Source organism: Podarcis liolepis, assembly GCF_965112155.1.
Source record: "Podarcis liolepis genome assembly, chromosome: 5".
Lineage (NCBI taxonomy): Eukaryota > Metazoa > Chordata > Lepidosauria > Squamata > Lacertidae > Podarcis > Podarcis liolepis.
The window spans coordinates 50,612,700-50,630,211 of record NC_139556.1 but is presented as its reverse complement, the minus strand read 5'-3'; the positions used below and the strand labels follow the sequence as shown (position 1 = coordinate 50,630,211).

At 46.1% G+C, this 17,512-nt stretch overlaps 1 protein-coding gene across 1 annotated transcript; it reads right to left on the bottom strand.

Moving 5' to 3' along the window:
• Nucleotides 1–80: 80 nt before the first annotated feature.
• SFXN4 (sideroflexin 4) lies at nucleotides 81–17,343 on the bottom strand. Its single transcript, XM_083505015.1, has 14 exons — nucleotides 17,236–17,343; nucleotides 15,606–15,671; nucleotides 14,841–14,915; nucleotides 14,122–14,148; nucleotides 13,969–14,023; nucleotides 13,147–13,172; nucleotides 10,693–10,746; nucleotides 10,511–10,594; nucleotides 10,370–10,432; nucleotides 9,538–9,625; nucleotides 5,693–5,808; nucleotides 3,245–3,330; nucleotides 2,300–2,417; nucleotides 81–996 (listed from the first exon to the last, which is right to left on the bottom strand). Exons 1-14 carry the CDS (start codon nucleotides 17,272–17,274, stop codon nucleotides 919–921), a joined length of 975 nt encoding a protein of 324 aa, XP_083361141.1. The 5' UTR covers nucleotides 17,275–17,343; the 3' UTR covers nucleotides 81–918.
• Nucleotides 17,344–17,512: the final 169 nt, after the last annotated feature.

The window sequence follows — 17,512 nt, the reverse complement described above, 5'->3', positions numbered from 1 at the left end:
CACCTCTTTAAAAAATGCTCAGTACAACTTTACCAGATTGACAGCAGTTGAAACTTTTGAATGAAACATTTGCACAAGTGCACATGTATGAATATTTAATAGATAAGAATGGGGGGGGGGCTGTTTCCCTCCCAAGTGCCAGCTCCTATCAGCTGCAGCCAGCAGGGCCAGTGGTTAGGGTGATGGGCGTTGTAGTCCAGCAACAGCTGGCAGGTGCCATATTGGCTGCTACTGCTCTAGTTCCTCTACCCCAAGCACCTCTCACAGCACTTTAAGCACCTTCCTTCTATGCAGAAAATACTTCCCTTATTGAAAGCTGCTCCCAAGCCACAAGCTGTGAACGGTTTTGTGACAAGGTAGGGAAGTTTGTGGGGCCCACGCCACAAGCTACAACATTCTTGCCATAGGGTAAACCACAGTACAATTTGCATAGCCTTTCTGAAGCTTTAACCAGGATCCAGCTCAACCAGGGAAGCAGCTTAAATTTCACCAGAAGGTAGTGATCACATAATGTTCTCTTTAGTGAAGTCCTCTGAAGTTGGCAGTCACTGAAAGCATCACTGGGTGCCTGGGGGGACTTTAAATTGTCCTTTTGTTCTCTGCCACAGGCTTTCAATGGATACACACAGGTATTTCACACAATTAAACCTTTTCCCTATTGAAGGGCATTAGTAATATGTTGGGAGTTTTCTAAACAAAATGTAGTTTGTTCTTTTCATACATGATTGCATCAGAAGGTAGATATTTTGCATTAAACAGATATACAGAAGATGGGTCTGATCAAATGTTGATTCATATCTTTCAACATAATCATCAGCTTCCTAGGTGAAAGATACCAAAATGTTCACTTCTGTAAGTCTGAATATGCAACTTCGTTATACCAGGAACAGCAGTCCTGGTCATTATCAAGTGCCCACATTAAAGTCCTTTGTAGTAGAAGACTTCTGTTTCTTCCGTGGAAGCGGCTATTTCAGGTTCAAGATCACTTGTTTTTATCTGGAAAACAGACATGAAATTCTCACAATTTCAAACTTATTACCAGTTCTTATGTACACCACAGCTCTCTGCACAAGGATAAGTCAATATATTTCCATTAGGATCATCACACAAAATAAGTGTGTTACAGGAATCGTATAACACAAATCTTATGCTAGAATCTCTGAAGCATTAGCACTGAAGACAACAGAACTACTCAGAAGTCGATCCCTCTTGAAAATAAATATGAAATATAAATGTACTGAGGAAAGGGTTTCAGTTTGACGTGCCACATTTCAATGCTGTTTCTAGTTACAGGTTAGCAAATACAGTCTCTAGAACAGGAGACAAACCCCTATATTAACTTGAGAGGTAGGCCCCATCAGCAATTCTCAGAGTGTTTTAACAATCCCTCTTCCCAGGGAACTCTGGGAATTGTAGCTCTGTGAGGAAACAGGAGCCTCCTAACAACTCTCAGCACCCTTAACAAACTTGTTGTTGGTATCTGTCTGTCTCGGGAGGCAATGGAGTGTGCCTCTGGGGGTGCAGAGCTGTGGCTGCAGAGACCAGAAGCTTGTAACTGTTGCCCTCCCACGTTTTTGCTGCATTAGCAATACCAGAGTGACGTCGCTGGGGAGCAGGCCTGCACAGTGTCTATGGAGGTCCTAGGCTGCCCAGATGACATGTCCCCCATCTTGGCTTTGCTGAAGTGGTCCAAAGGAAAGCAGAGCAATACATTTGGCACCAGCTTGGGTGCAAGAGTTGCCAGAAGGAAGGGTGCAAGACACCATCCAAATGACTTAGGGACTCCACTCCAGCTTTAACAAACTCCCTGATTCTTTGGGGGAAGCCATGACTGTTTAAAGTGGTATAATAGTGCTTTGCCGTGCTTTTTTCTAAAAGTTTAGGGGTACTCTCATTTTCCTACCCATATTGAAATACTGCCCCTCAATGAGACCAAACTTAGATTCACAAAATGTTTATTTCAAAGGTGTCCCTCCCCCCCTTTTTTAAGGTATCTGACTTTCAGGAGACACAACACCCCCTATGCCAAATCTGCACCTTTTATGTGGAAGTATTTGAAAACTTAGTCATCATATCAGGCCCTGTGCTCCATCCAGGTTTTCTTATCTCTTTTCCCCATAGCAACTCATATTTAAAACACAGCCATTCTAGGGACACTGGGAGCTGCTACATGGAAAATTCCAAGGAGCCACATGCAAACCCAGCTTGGGTAGATGTCTGCCTTTCTGATTCTTTCAATGCCTTTTGCCCTTAAGACTGCCAGCAGAGATTTGCAAAGAGAACAGAACACAAGAACTACCTTGCCAATCGGTGGCATCCAACTGAGCGAAACGGGGACCATTCCTCCAAGGACTGCAACTGTCAAAACATATCTCAGCGGATTCAAAACAAATGGATTTCGAAGTAAACTGCTTGTGCTGCAAAAGAGATTGCATGGGTAGATTATTATATAGCATGGTACCATATAGGCATCTGTATAACCAGTCACAAGCTCTCTTGTATGAATCACAGAATTGTAGAGTTGGAAGGGAACACGAATATCATCTAGTTCAACTCCCTGCAATGCAGGAATCTTTCGCCCAACACGGGGCTCAAACCCACAACCCTGTGATTAAGAGTCTCATGCTCTACCAACTGAGCTATCTGAGGAGCAGGAGTGCTGGAAGACATTTGGAAGAATAGCTCAAGAAGACAGCTATGAGCTGCTGCTAATCCAACACTGTAGGGACAGTTGTCTCATCCTTCAAGGCATTTAAGTTGAAGGGAACATTACGGTCTTTCTCCTGGGTCAAAGTACAAAGTGTTCTATTATCTCAGACTTTTTCCCACTAGGGCTTTTACCACCTGTGAGTTTACATTCCCGTGGTTATGCTCAAGGTAAAAGTGTTCAGGTTAGAGACCCACGATACCTTCTGCAGAATGTGAGAAAATCCCTGAGGTTAGCCTACTGCTGTGAGAAGATGCAGAGACTTCTAAAAGTCAGTGGCTTGCTTCTGTCTCCGAATCTGTGGCCCTCCAGGTGTTGCTGGACTACAACTCCCATCATCCCTGACCTCTGGACATGATGTCTGGGGATGATGGGGAAGACAATATCTGGAGGGTGACAGGTCGGGGCAGGACTCATGTTCGAGAATGACGCCACATTATCTCTCTGATCCAAGAAATGTGAAGAAACTTGCAAGACCACCCCAGTAGCAAGGTAATGAGAGTTTTGTTTAAGGGACCTATGCTGAAGATGCCTTACCGCTTTAAGAGCTGAAGAGCAACCTCTGGCAAAAATATTGCTGTACCAAACATTACTGCTCGGGATAGCGCTGTTTGTTCCACAGCCTAGGGAGAGTGAGAAAACACACACAGAGGTAAGTAAATGTCACAATACAGATTTGTGTACTTATGCTGCAATCTGTCTAACAATCCTGCTTTTTTCTATCATACAAAAATATTAGGAAGGTGCATTTGTTTAAAAAGAGGCTCAAAGTGGCACAATGGGGGTGGGAGGGAAAACGGGAGAGAAAACGAAAGTCAACGAAGTGAGTTAAGGTGGCAGAACTTACCTGAACTCTCTCTCTCATTACTTTACTAAATTTATCCTAAATGCAGATCTGCTAAGGTAAAAGGTAAAGGACTCCTGGACGGTTAAGTCTAGTCAATGGCGACTATGGGGTTGCAGCGCTCATCTCGCTTTCAGGCCGAGGCAGCTGGCATTTGTCCACAGACAGCTTTCTGGGTCATATGGCCAGCATGACTAAATCCCTACTAGTGCAACAGAACACTGTGATGGAAACCAGAGTGCACAGAAACACTGTTTACCTTCCTGCTGCAGCGGTACCTATTTATCTACTTGCACTGGTGTGCTTTCAAACTGCTAGGTTGGCAGGAGCTGGGACTGAGCAACGGGAGCTCACCCCAAAACGGGGATTCGAAGCACAAACCTTCGAAGTGCAAGAGGCTCAGTGGTTTAGACCACAACGTCATCTGCTAAGGCACCCCCTTAGCATAGCTGTCAACTTTTCCCTTTTTTAAAGGGAAATTCCCTTATTCCGAATAGGATTCCTCGCAAGAAAAGGGAAAAGTTGACAGCTATGCTCCTTAGCTTCCCTTGTCACAGTGAGGTGCACTAGAATATGGAAAACCTTGTCAGGATTGGGGAACTTGCAGCCCTCCAGATGGATTACGACCCTCATCGACCGTGATTATTGGCTATACAGTGGTGCCCCGCAAGACGAATGCCTCGCAAGACGGAAAACCCGCAAGACGAAAGGGTTTTCCGTTTTGGAGGCGCTTCGCAAGACGAATTTCCCTATGGGCTTGCTTCGCAAGAAGAAAGCCCATAGGGAAATCTCCGGGGACCTCTTTTAAATGCTGGTGGTGGGGAGCAAAGCCTTTCCCCCCCTCCGGCCTTCAGAAGAGGTCCAGGAAGGCCGGCGGGGGCCGAAAGGCTTTGCTCCCCACCGCCAGCATTTTAAAAGCAGTCCGGGATAGCAGGGAAGCGCTTCCCGCTATCGCGGATGGCTTTTGAAGGCAGGCGGGGGGGAGCAAAGACTTTCGCCCCCCGCCCGCCTTCAGAAGAGGTCCTGGACCTCTTCTGAAGGCGGGCGGGGGGCAAAAGTCTTTGTCCCCCCTGCCTGCCTTCCCAGGGGCTTTTACATCGCCCCGGACAGCGGAGAAGTCCTCCGCTGTCCCGGGCGATTTTAAAATGCCGCCCACCAGCATTTTAAGATCGCCCCGGACAGCGGAGAAGTCCTCCGCTGTCCCGGGGTTTTTTAAAATGCTGGGGGTGGGAAGAAAAGCCCTTGTCCCCCCCCCCCCAGCCTTCAGAAGAGGTCGGGGGACAGACTGTCCCCGGACCTGGTCTGAAGGCGGTTTCCATAGGAACGCATTAATTGATTTTCAGTGCATTCCTATGGGAAACCGTGCATCGCAAGACGAAAAACTCGCAAGAAGAAAAAACTTGCGGAACGAATTAATTTCGTCTTGCGAGGCACCACTGTACTGACTGGGGCTGATGGAGTTGGGATCTAAAGCATCTGTTTCCCCATTGCAGCTAGGGGTTTCCATTACACGAACAACATGTGATGAATGTTTGGTCGGGTAGGGGATTATTGGGTTGTGAAAAAGTCACAATATGGGACATTAGCTCAGTACTGCCTTGTCTGGACAGTTGCTCTCCAGCATTTCAGACAGGGGTCTCTCCCAGCCCTACCTGGAGACGCTGGGGATTGAACCGGGGACCTTCTAAATGCAAAGCAGATGCTCTACCACCAAGCCATCTCCAAGGCCAGTCTTGCCAGCAGCATAGTCAGCTATGGAGCAAGCAGCCAAGTCCTTCTTGGTTCTACCACAAATAGCCATGTCCCAGGTGTCCCACAGAGAAAGAGACAAACAAGATTTTGTCCCCACTGGGGATGCATACTGAACGCACCCCTCTGAAAAAGGCAGCTGGGGAAATGGATGAAATATGAGAAAAGTGAGCAGACAGCCGCAGGAGGCATTGGTGGTGGGCAATCAAGGAGGAATCCCTAAGTGTTACCAGACAGGAGAAGGAGAAGGAAGGACTGAGTCAGTTCAGGCTCTTTTATGTCAAAGTTGTCAGGGGCAGCTGATGAGCACAGGTGCCAGATTTGGGGACATTGCTTCCCACCCCACGAGAGGTTGAGAAGGGGAAGAATGAAATACCTGTTGCTTTTCTTACCTTTTCTCCAGCTTTTTGAGACATCCCAATGACCTGGCCTTGGCTGTCCACGACCTCAATCCCATTCTCATACTCACTGCTTCTAGATACCATCACATTCAACGCACACAAGAGGGCTGCAAAAGAAAAGGAACACAAACATTTGTCTAAAAGTAGGTCACTGGTGATTTTTACGTTCACACTGAATGCACGTTGTATCGCATATTCAGGCAATTCTGAGTGCTGTTGCCAAGTCCATTTATCTCACAAGAAGCTAGACTTCCCAAAAGGATTACTTTCAGGCTTGATGGCAATACAGTGGTACCTCAGAAGCTGAAGGGAATCCATTCCAGAAGTCCATTCGACTTCCAAAATGTTCGAAAACCAAGGCATGGCTTCAAATGGGCTGCAGGAAGCTCCTGCAGCCCATCGGAAGCCACAGAAGTCACATCGGACATTCAGGTTCCAAAGAACGGTCGCACTCACTTCCGGTATTTGATCGTTCGGGAGCCAAAACGTTTGACTCACAAAGTATTCGGGGTCCAAGGTACGACTGTATCCTTAAAACATGAGGCCACCTGAGCCTCAAGAGATAGCAAAGAACCCAGGAGTACCCCCAAGCCATGTACCTGCTCCTTCAGAGGGAGTGTAACCCCATGAAGAGCAGACAACCTCCCACCCATCCAGTATAGGGAACTGCCCACTAACAGTGCCTCAGTCTTGTCAGGATTGAGCCTCAGTTTTTTTGGCTCTCATCCAGTCCATTATCAAGGCAGGACAACCATGTTCAGGCTTTCCATGTCTGGGAAGCTTGAAAATTTATGGTTACTCATCTGCAGCACACTTCCTGGAACATTTAATATCCCAATGCTGCCACCAGCTCAAGGGGACAGGGACCAGTTTCCAACCAAAGCCCTGCACTGCAAGGTAGTAAACTGCCACCACTCCTGTTTGCCATCCAACCACTCAGGCCCACGAGAAAGCGGAGTGAATGGTTTAGACCAGGGGTCAGCAACCTTTTTTCAGCCGTGGGCTGGTCCACCGTCCCTCAGACTTGTGGGGGGCCAGTCTATATTTGGGAGGGGGGGAATGAACGAATTTCTATGCCCCACAAATAACCCAGAGATGCATTTTAAATAAAAGGACACATTCTACTTACATGCTGATTCCCAGACCGTCCGTGGGCCAGATTGAGAAGGCGAATGGGCCACATCCGGCCCCCGGGCCTTAGGTTGCCTACCCCTGGTTTAGATCCTTTATCCCAGGGGTGGCCAACTCCCATGAGGCTGAGATCTACTTTCTGAATTAAAATCTGGCAGTGATCTACCCCTGTTTTGGGGGGGTTCAGCTCAAAGTTGTTGAGCTTCTGTGGGGGAAGCCAGTGATCTACCCCTGACGTCCAGTGACCTACTGGTAGATCACAATCTACCTGTTGGACGTGCCTGCTTTATCCTGTTTGGAGGCAAGTAAAACCATCAAGTAACACAAGAGACGACTCTACACATGGACATCCCCAGATGGGCAACATCGAAATCAGATTGATTATATTCTCTGCAGCCAAAGATGGAGAAGCTCTATACAGTCAGCAAAAACAAGACCTGGAGCTGACTGTGGCTCAGATCATCAGCTTCTTATAGCAAAATTCAAGCTTAAACTGAAGAAAGTAGGAAAAACCACTGGACAGGTAAGATACAATCTAAACCAAATCCCTTATGAATACACAGTGGAAGTGAGGAACAGGTTTAAGGATTTAGATTTGCTGGACAGAGTGCCTGAAGAACTATGGATGGAGGCTCGCAACATTATACAGGAGGCAGCAACTAAAACCATCCCAATGAAAAAGAAATGCAAGAAAGCAAAGTGGCTGTCCAACGAGGCCTTACAAATAGCGGGGGAGAGAAGGCAAGCAAAATGCGAGGGAGATAGTGAAAGATACAGGAAACTGAATGCAGATTTCCAAAGAACAGCAAGGAGAGACAAGAAGGCCTTCTTAAACGAGCAATGCAAAGAAATAGAGGAAAGCAACAGAATGGGAAGAACCAGAGATCTGTTCAAGAAAATCGGAAATATGAAAGGAACATTTCGTACAAAGATTACCATAATAAAGGACAAAAGTGGTAAAGATCTAACTGAAGCAGAAGACATCAAGAAGAGGTGGCAAGAATACACAGAGGAATTATACCAGAAAGATATGGATGTCTCGTACACCCCAGGTAGTGTGGTTGCTGACCTTGAGCCAGACATCCTGGAGAGTGAAGTCAAATGGGCCTTAGAAAGCACTGCAAATAACAAGGCCAGTGGAAGTGATGGTATTCCAGCTGAACTGTTTAAAATTTTAAAAGATGATGCTGTTAAGGTGCTACACTCAATATGCCAGCAAGTTTGGAAAACTCAGCAGTGGCCAGAGGATTGGAGAAGATCAGTCTACATTCCAATCCCAAAGAAAGGCAGTGCCAAAGAATGCTCCAACTACCGCACAATTTCACTCATTTCACATGCTAGCAAGGTTATGCTTAAAATTCTACAAGGAAGGCTCAAGCAGTATGTGGACCGAGAACTCCCAGAAGTGCAAGCTGGATTTAGAAGAGGCAGAGGAACCAGAGACCAAATTGCAAACATGCGCTGGATTATGGAGAAAGCTAGAGAGTTCCAGAAAGACATCTACTTCTGCTTCATTGACTATGCAAAAGCCTTTGACTGTGTTGACCACAGCAAACTATGGCAAGTTCTTAAAGAAATGGGAGTGCCTGATCACCTCATCTGTCTCCTGCGAAATCTCTATGTGGGACAAGAAGCTACAGTTAGAACTGGATATGGAACAACTGATTGGTTCCAAATTGGGAAAGGAGTACGGCAAGGCTGTATATTGTCTCCCTGCTTATTTAACTTATATGCAGAATTCATCATGCGAAAGGCTGGGCTGGATGAATCCCAAGCCGGAATTAAGATTGCCGGAAGAAATATCAACAACCTCAGATATGCAGATGACACAACCTTGATGGCAGAAAGTGAAGAGGAATTAAAGAACCTTTTAATGAGGGTGAAAGAGGAGAGCGCAAAATATGGTCTGAAGCTCAACATCAAAAAAACGAAGATCATGGCCACTGGGCCCATCACCTCCTGGCAAATAGATGGGGAAGAAATGGAGGCAGTGAGAGATTTTACTTTCTTGGGCTCCATGATCAGTGCAGATGGTGACAGCAGTCACGAAATTAAAAGACGCCTGCTCCTTGGGAGAAAGGCGATGGCAAACCTAGACAACATCTTAAAAAGCAGAGACATCACCTTGCCAACAAAGGTCCGTATAGTAAAAGCCATGGTTTTCCCAGTAGTGATGTATGGAAGTGAGAGCTGGACCATAAAGAAGGCTGATCGCCGAAGAATTGATGCTTTTGAATTATGGTGCTGGAGGAGACTCTTGAGAGTCCCATGGACTGCAAGAAGATCAAACCTCTCCATTCTGAAGGAAATCAGCCCTGAGTGCTCACTGGAAGGACAGATCGTGAAGCTGAGGCTCCAATACTTTGGCCACCTCATGAGAAGAGAAGACTCCCTGGAAAAGACCCTGACGTTGGGAAAGATGGAGGGCACAAGGAGAAGGGGACGACAGAGAATGAGATGGTTGGATGGTGTTCTTGAAGCTACTAGCATGAGCTTGATCAAACTGCGGGAGGCAGTGGAGGACAGAAGTGCCTGGCGTGCTCTGGTCCATGGGGTCACGAAGAGTCGGACACGACTAAACGACTAAACAACAACAACAAAACCATCAAGTCAAGCAAGTGCCCATTCCCAGTCTTAACCATGGAGAGTTTGAAAGAACAGCTTTCCATCTGAAAGGTTCTTCAGTGATTTTCTTGTTTTCTTACCTGTAAGTGGGCCAGGCATGAAGTTCCTGAAGGCGCGCTGCCCGGAAGGACTCAGATTATAACGATTTACAAAGTAGTGAGGAAGAGCCTAGAGACAAAAGGCTGTATTCTTTTATTTATTACAACATATATATCCCACCTTTCCTGCAAGGAAGTTTAGGCAGAGAGACTGTGACTGGCCCATGGACACACAGTGCGCTTCATGGCTGAGTGGAGATTTGAACTCTGGTCTCCAAGGTCCTAGATTAAATACCACTCTCTCTGTGAAGAAGGATTGACTGTTAAACCACTCTGGGAATTGTAGCTTGAAGTGGGGGGTGGGGCAGGGACTAGAAGTTTTCTAGCAACTCTCAGCACCCTTAGCAAATCACAGCTCCCAGAATTCTTTGGGGGAAGCCAATACTGTTTAAAGTGATATTGTGGTGCTTTAATGTGTGGTGTGGATCTGGCCTTGCATTTCCTGCTGTATAGCAGCAAGTCAGATTCAAAACATGAGAGGGAGTCGTAGAGTTAGAAGGGACCACAAGGGCCACCTAGTCCAATCGCTTACAATGCAGGAACCTTTTGCCCATCAAAGGGCAAATGTGAGGCAAAGGCAGCCTTCCCAGGCCATACACCAGCCCCAGACACACCTGCTCTCCCTAGACCAAACCCCTTACCAGCTCTGAGACCCTCAGATGTTTTTGCCTGGCTGGAATGTGATAACGCCTCTTTTGCTTGCTTCAATGGAGGAAAGATGGGGGTGCAAGTGTGTGCAGAAAGCAGTCTACTGTAAAAAGGCAAATGCCCCCCCCCCCGAAGGGAATGTGGTATAAAATTTGGTAATACGTACTCCCATGCAGGAGGCATATGTGATTGCCCCAAAGGAGAGAAGTAATTGCTTTCGTGAAAACACCTATAAAAAACAAACGCACAATCAGAGGAAATTCATTATCCACAATGCTGGCACAATTCACCTTATACGGCCTTTTACCATTTCTGTAGTTTTCTTCTCGTCTTGTTTTGGAGCATTCCCATTTGCCAAGCTGACGCCAGCGATATAGTAATGGAAAAGGAACTGCAACATTCAAGACGACAAGCACGCAACCTCAACGTTAGTTAATACATCCACTAATAAATATATGACAAATTAACAGAAAATTGATTGCTCGTTACCTGGCAAATAAAAGCTGACGATGTTTTTTTGTGTGGTAATAAAGTAACAACAACCTGTGAATAAAATGTCATGAAGGGGGATAAGTATTGACAATCTCACAAGGACACACTTCAGCAACAACAATTTGGATAGCGCAGGTGATAATTTTATGTTTTGCTGTCGCACCTAAGCAGCTTCCCACCCTCAGCAGATGTTGCCTGACTAACTCCCATCATCCTCATTAGCCCTGCTGGCTAGAGCTAATGGGAGACATTGAAGTCCAACATCTGGAGGACCACAGATTAGCCACTCTCAACCTAAAGCAGGGATGAGGAACCTGTGGTCCTGCCAGATGTTGCTGGACTATAACTCCCATAATGTTGATGGGAGATGAGAGTCCAACAATGCGGAATCAGCCAGCCTTTCCTTGAGGGGTCCTCCAGCTCTGTTGATGAATTAAGCTGATCTTCTGATTTGTGATGCATCTTGTATTTTAAACAATGCAATTTTATTTTTGGCTTCATGCTCTTCACAGCCTCTTCCCTCCCCCTTAATGTTGATGGTATACAATTTCTGCATCTAGAAGGCCACAGGTTTCCCACTCCTTATTTAAAGGGACTGATCCAGAAGCAATACACACTGGCCAATATCTCTCCCAGCTCCAATGTTATCAGCAGCAATATGGGAGCTACAGAAATGTGGTTGCGTCTAGGCCGCATCAGCAACATCTGAAGGAATTAAGATAACATTGATAGGGTGGGGAGCTAACAACACGCTTCTTATGCTAGCATTCTTCTCACCCTGAGGCCCACATCACTCATGGCTGTCGAACACTGCCTGAATAGTATAGCAGCCACACCATCCGCATAATGTAGCTAGGCTTCAATTATGGCCATTCACACATTACAAAAGCTTTATAAGCTGCACACATTATAAGCTGCATAAATTCAGCATATACAGGAATCCTCTTGTGTGACAATTTACATACAAGGTTCATGTACGCTTACCAAATTCAACGTGCTTACAATACGTACGCAAGGGATGCATTTCCATGGAATGCACTCCACACAAAACCTCTCTCCATCTACTGCAATATTCAGAAATAAAGGGTGCCTAGTGGAAGTTTTGCCATAAAACACATCTTAAGTCCACATGCTGTTTGGAGCTACAATGTTGTTGTGCAGAGTGCTTCTGCTCAGTGCCCCAACCTATCAGCCACACCCCCTTCCAGGATACTTCATTACAATTCCCTTTCTCTAAGCTTCCCACTTCCTCCTCCCCACAACAGCAATCAGTGCCCTCTGATTATGCTCAGTCCTTGTTGAGCTATTTGCATTCTCTCCCACCCCATGTTCCTTTTTTCCCATAAAGTTTTCTGTACTTCCGAAAAAACCCGCTTTCCCCGAGCCTGTTGACACGAGCTCGTCGTTTGTGGGTGGTGCTTGTTTCAGCAACAAAAGGATAGGCATTCCAACTGTGAGTTCACTATTAGTGCACATGTGTGTGTGAATATATTCCAAGTCTTTATAGGCCCTGGGTCATAGAACCGTAGAGATGGAAGTGACCCTGAGGATCATCTAATCCAGGCAAAGGGAACCTCGGCCCTCCAGATGTTTTGGGACTACAACTCCCATCATCCCTAGCTAACAGGACCAGTGGTCAGGGATGATGGGAGTTGTAGTCCCAAAAACATCTGGAGGGCCAAAGATTGCCTATGCCTGATCTAATCCAACTCCCTGCAATGCAGGAATATGCAGCCATCCTATACTGGGATTGAACCTGCAATCTTGGATGCTCTCAGCACTTCGCTCTAACCAACTGAGCTATCCAGGCTGACATGTCAAAACAAGTGCAATTGCAGTTGCTGAGTCGATAGCTGCTTCTTTCACTAGTGCATGTATGTTCCACTGACATAACATTAGAATGGCCCTGCTTAACCAGGCCAGTGGCCCACCTAGCATTGTCTTCTCATGGTGGCCAATGAGAAGCCTGCAAGCAGGAACTGACCAGCAATGACGCTCTCTTCTCCTACATAGTATTCAGAAGCAGGCTAACTCTGACTCTAGAGTTAGAGCTTAGCCACTGCGGGTAGCAGCCATCGACACCCTTAATCTCCCTGAATTTGTCCAATCCTCTTTTAAAGCCATCCTAGCTGGTGACCATCACTACCTCTTGCAGGAATGAAAATTGCTTTCCTTTAAATGACACACACACACTCTCACACATACACACACACAATGATTTGTAACACATCATAACCATAGACTACACAAGTTAATCAGTTAATGTGGGTGAAACAAGCGACTGGTGGCTGAAGAGTCCTGCCTTTTGGGGGAAGGCGGCGAACCAGACTTCTCCTTCAGCAGCTCTTTTAATGTGGAATCCACTCAATCTGTGAGATTCCGGACTACAGCAAGGGGAAACTGGCATATTTATCGCTCACAGACACTCTGGAAATGACAATCATTACTCACCAGTGGAGCATAAATGGGCAGGAAAGCTGAAGAGAGAGAGAGAGAGAAGGGATATATTTTTTAATTCAGCAAAATCAACTGTTATGTAGGTTGTTTCGGTGGTCTAACTGAGGCCCCTATACATTTAAAGCAGTACCATGCCACTTTAGAAAGTCATGGCTTCCCTCAAAGAATCCTGGGAGCTGTAGTTTGTTAAGGATGGTAAGAGTGGTTAGAAGACTCCCCCCCCCCAATCCCCCTCACAGAGCTACAATTCCCAGAGTGGTTTAACTGTCAGTGCCTCTCCCCAGCGAACTACGGTAATTGTAAATTCTGTGAGTGGATAGGCACCTCCTAACAACTCTCAGCACCCTTAAATTACTGTTCCTAGGATTCCTTGGGGACTATTTATGAGATCAGTGGAGTCATTTATGGAATAAAGGGAGCACGATAAGAAAAGGAAGTCAGTTATTAGAGCGAAAAATGCAAAAACAAGAACACCTTATGAACCAATTGTTTATGAGAGGGGAAATGCAATGAACTTTCCACACATTTCTTGGAACCAGCACCTTGCAAGTGACTAGAAGGCAAGTACATTTAAATGAAAACTGAGGTCTCCATATCTAACACATATCCATCAACTGCACAAAAATGATTACAGGTTGCATGTTGCCTACTACCCCAGCAGCGGTAATAAAGGCATTGAAGAAGCAACTAGCACAAGTTCCACCGATACAATTTGCTAGTAAGTGGAACAGTATTTATATTACTCAGGATAACAAGCCAAAAATGTTGTATAAGCATATAAACAGTTTTTAGTAAAAACTATGTATGGAAACTGACCTGGAGGCCTAAGTAAGAAAGGAATTGTTTCGCCAGTGCAAGGATGTACAGAGGCCTTCAAGGAGAAAAGCAAACAGGAAACCCCAAAGAATTAGGATATGTTTTTTTAAAATATCAGCTAAAAGAATACCTAGACATGTTACAAAAACTCACCAAACTTAGCTTCCAGGCGTCTCTTATCTAAGCATTAAAACAAGGATTTTTTAAAAATCATTTAGAGTAAGTTTTGTTGCATATCATGTCCCTGTCCCACCCGAACATTATGTCTGAGTTTTCAGGAATATGCTTCCAACATTTTACCACAGCAGTAGAGATTCAACCAATAAAATTTTTGCCCAAGCAGCCTCTGGAAGACCTCTCAGCTAGATCCTGTAGAAACCATCAGGAACATGGAAGACAGACTTTCCAGGGATGCTGTAATATGCTCAAAACTATTTTGAACAAGGAGCAGACATTCCACTGAAAGGCTTCTAGCCTTTTGTCGGTTCTCTGACAAAACTGAGGTGCTATCTACTCTCTCTAGCTGTGATTCCAGGGATGATCAGGTCGCACATGGCACATGACAATTTACACACATCTTAACTGGCCCTGAAATTCCCTCCTGCTGTAAAGTACTGAAACACACTAACTACAGGAGCAGTCCTTCCATACCCAGAAAGCAAGAGTCACCCCCTGGTGCAAAATGAAGACATTTGGCCCACACTGCATCCCCAGTTCCCCCACCACCACCACTTCTCACACAGGTGTTGGGAAGATATATGAGATGGGTGAAAAATCTTCCTGTCGCCCTGTCACTTTGCATACCGCAAATGGTAATTAATTACAATATACTGTATACATAATGTTGTTAGTGGAAGAAGAAGGTCAGATACCTTTTTGTCCTGCAAGGACTCTGAGATGTTTTCTTTACTAGTTGGCAAAAGGGTTCTGGTTATGGCGATTTCCTTCTGTTTTACAAGGAAAAGCAGAGAGGTAGGGTCACACACACAGTTTCTAACCCTGCTTCATCATCTACCTGTATTCAAACTGCACTTTTGGCAGAGGGGGTTGGGTTCAAAGCAGCTGCCTCTCATTTAGATCAGGAGAACAGCAGCTCGTGGCGACAGGGTTAACCCCCCTTTTTTGTCCCAGAGCCGCTGCTCTGATCAGCACTGACAGCCCTCCATATCCTCGTGGGGAAATCAGATGTCAGGAGATTAGATCACAAATCTTCCACATCACATATAACCCATCACTGGGTGTGTGTGTGTGTGGAATAATTATATAAGCTCCACACACAAAACAGGCAGATCCATTTTTAGAGGCTGAGAATTTAAAGTTGGGACTCCTATGCATGCTTAATAGAACGTTCCACTTAAATCAATGGAAATAATAATCAGTAGAGCACCCCTGGGAGTAAACAGGCATAGGTGTGCCCTGCAAAGAGATGTGGCAGCCCGGAGGTGAGGCGGAAGAGAAACAATTGGGGGGAAACCAGTTGGGGGGGAAACTGAAGGGGAGGTGAAGCAGAAGAAAACCAGGCCTTCACATTTCTAGCCTGGCGTGACATTCAAAATGCAGACTGAGAAACATGGTTGATCTAGCATTAGCTCTTTATCAATGTCAAGGTACAAAAATTAAATAGATAAGCTACTTACATTTGGTATAAACAGGAGCGTAGGATCCAAAATATCTACCCAATGAAGAAACCTTTGAAAAAGGGTCTAAAGAAAGAGATATGCTTTTTGAGTATTCAGGTATTTTGTGAAGCCGTTATACTTAAACCAAGCATAGGTAGCCAATAATCTGTGCCCGATACCTAATTCTATTTGCATCTTAAACACTTCTTTTATTTCAACTTCCTAAACTGCCCCCTGTCTCTTTATGGTGCTAAAGCAACACAAAATTAAAAATTAAAAATTGTCCAGTAGCACCTTAGAGACCAACTAAGTTTGTTCTGGGTATAAGCTTTCGTGTGCACTGTTGGCCACACACTTACCTAGTAAAAAACTACACTGAACACAGTTGGGGAGGAATACATGGGACTGTGTCGTACAAAGCACCATTCACAACTATTAGTACACACTGGAGTTTTGTTTTTTAAATGCGCACCCAAATAAAAATCCATGTCTCCCAAGCCATGAACCCAAGCTGTGAATTAACATATTTTCCCCAAATCAACCTGGCCACATGACCCGGAAGCCAATAAAGCGAGATGAGCGCTGCAACCCCAGAGTCGGCCACGACTGGACCTAATGGTCAGGGGTCCCTTTACCTTTATCTCCTTGGCAGCTAAGTGAACTGGTCAATACATTTTAAGATGTTACAACAGATTTTCCAACAACCCCAGCATGTGAAGTGTTAACTGCACTTGAAAATATTCACATTCAACAAACTACTAACCTAGTTTCTGCTTTCTGGAGTATCCCAGAACAGGTATCAGCAGGACACAGCGAGTAATGTAAAGGTAAAGGGACCCCGACCATTAGGTCCAGAATGGTCCAGTCGTGACTGACTCGGGTTGCAGCGCTCATCTCGCTTTATTGGCCGAGGGAGCCGGCATACATGTGGTCATGTGGCTAGCATGACTAAGCCGCTTCTGGCGAACCAGAGCAGGGCACAGAAACGCCGTTTACCTTCCCACCGGAGCGGTACCTATTTATTTACTTGCACTTTGACGTTCTTTCAAACTGCTAGGTTGGCAGGAGCAGGGGGCCGAGCAACAGGCGGTCACCCCGATTCGAACCGCCGACCTTCTGATCGGCAAGTCCTAGGCTCTGTGGTTTAACCCACAGCGCCACATAATTTTGAGTGGGCATGTATTGGACTGCACTTTTGCAAACAGTTTAAGATATTTCTTTGGGAGCTGGGTTCGAGGGATAACTGTTACAAATGAGACTGTAGTACACACACGCCGCTTTGTCAATTTACACTGGGCAGCCTTTCACTGCAATTCATACCGGGCCCCAGAAATTCGGGTTTCACAATCTCCTGCACGCAATGGGAGCAAGGCTCTCTCTGAACGCTGCAAGGCTCCCCTCTGAATAGACGTGCGTGGTCGAGACATGCATAGGATCGCATGAGGGAGAAGTGTCGGCAAATCAATGCAAAGGGAGGAGCGATGGGCGATCGCCGCCGCCCGCTTGCAAACGCCATTCAGTCCTCCCTGCCCTTTGCACAGTCCGCCCTCCTCCCTTCCACCACATGCTTCCCTCCGACCTTCTACTCGCCGCGATCTGCAGCAACCCCCCGCCGCCGCCCCATAACCCCTGCGCTTCAAAGTCATACTTGGCCCTCGCTTCTCCAGAACTGCCAGTTCAAATCCATGAGGCTCAGCGCGCAACGCCGGAAAGCGTCTGCTCCGGAAAAGCTTCGGCGGCGCACGAGCGGAGCCCACTTCCCTTCTCTGCTCAGGCCCAGCCTCTCGCGCGAAGCGTATTCTGCGCGGCTGGATCGAGAGGCTTCTGCCTTTACCTATGAATGGCTAGGGGGGATAGTTTTTGCTTTGCCGGTCAAAGGCGCAGGGAACTGCGGCACTGCTCTTGCGCATTTGAGAAACAAAACA

What these genes read in the sequence shown, in the direction of transcription:
- SFXN4 (XM_083505015.1), bottom strand. Translation starts at nt 17,274, where the DNA reads ATGGATTTGAACTGGCAGTTCTGGAGAAGCGAGGGCCAA. An exon ending in ACGCCTGGAAGCTAAGTTTG is followed by an intron (nt 14,024 to 14,121) that starts GTGAGTTTTTGT and finishes TTCTCCTTGAAG; the next exon opens with GCCTCTGTACATCCTTGCAC. An exon ending in GCTCTTCAGCTCTTAAAGCG is followed by an intron (nt 2,418 to 3,244) that starts GTAAGGCATCTT and finishes TCTCTTTTGCAG; the next exon opens with CACAAGCAGTTTACTTCGAA.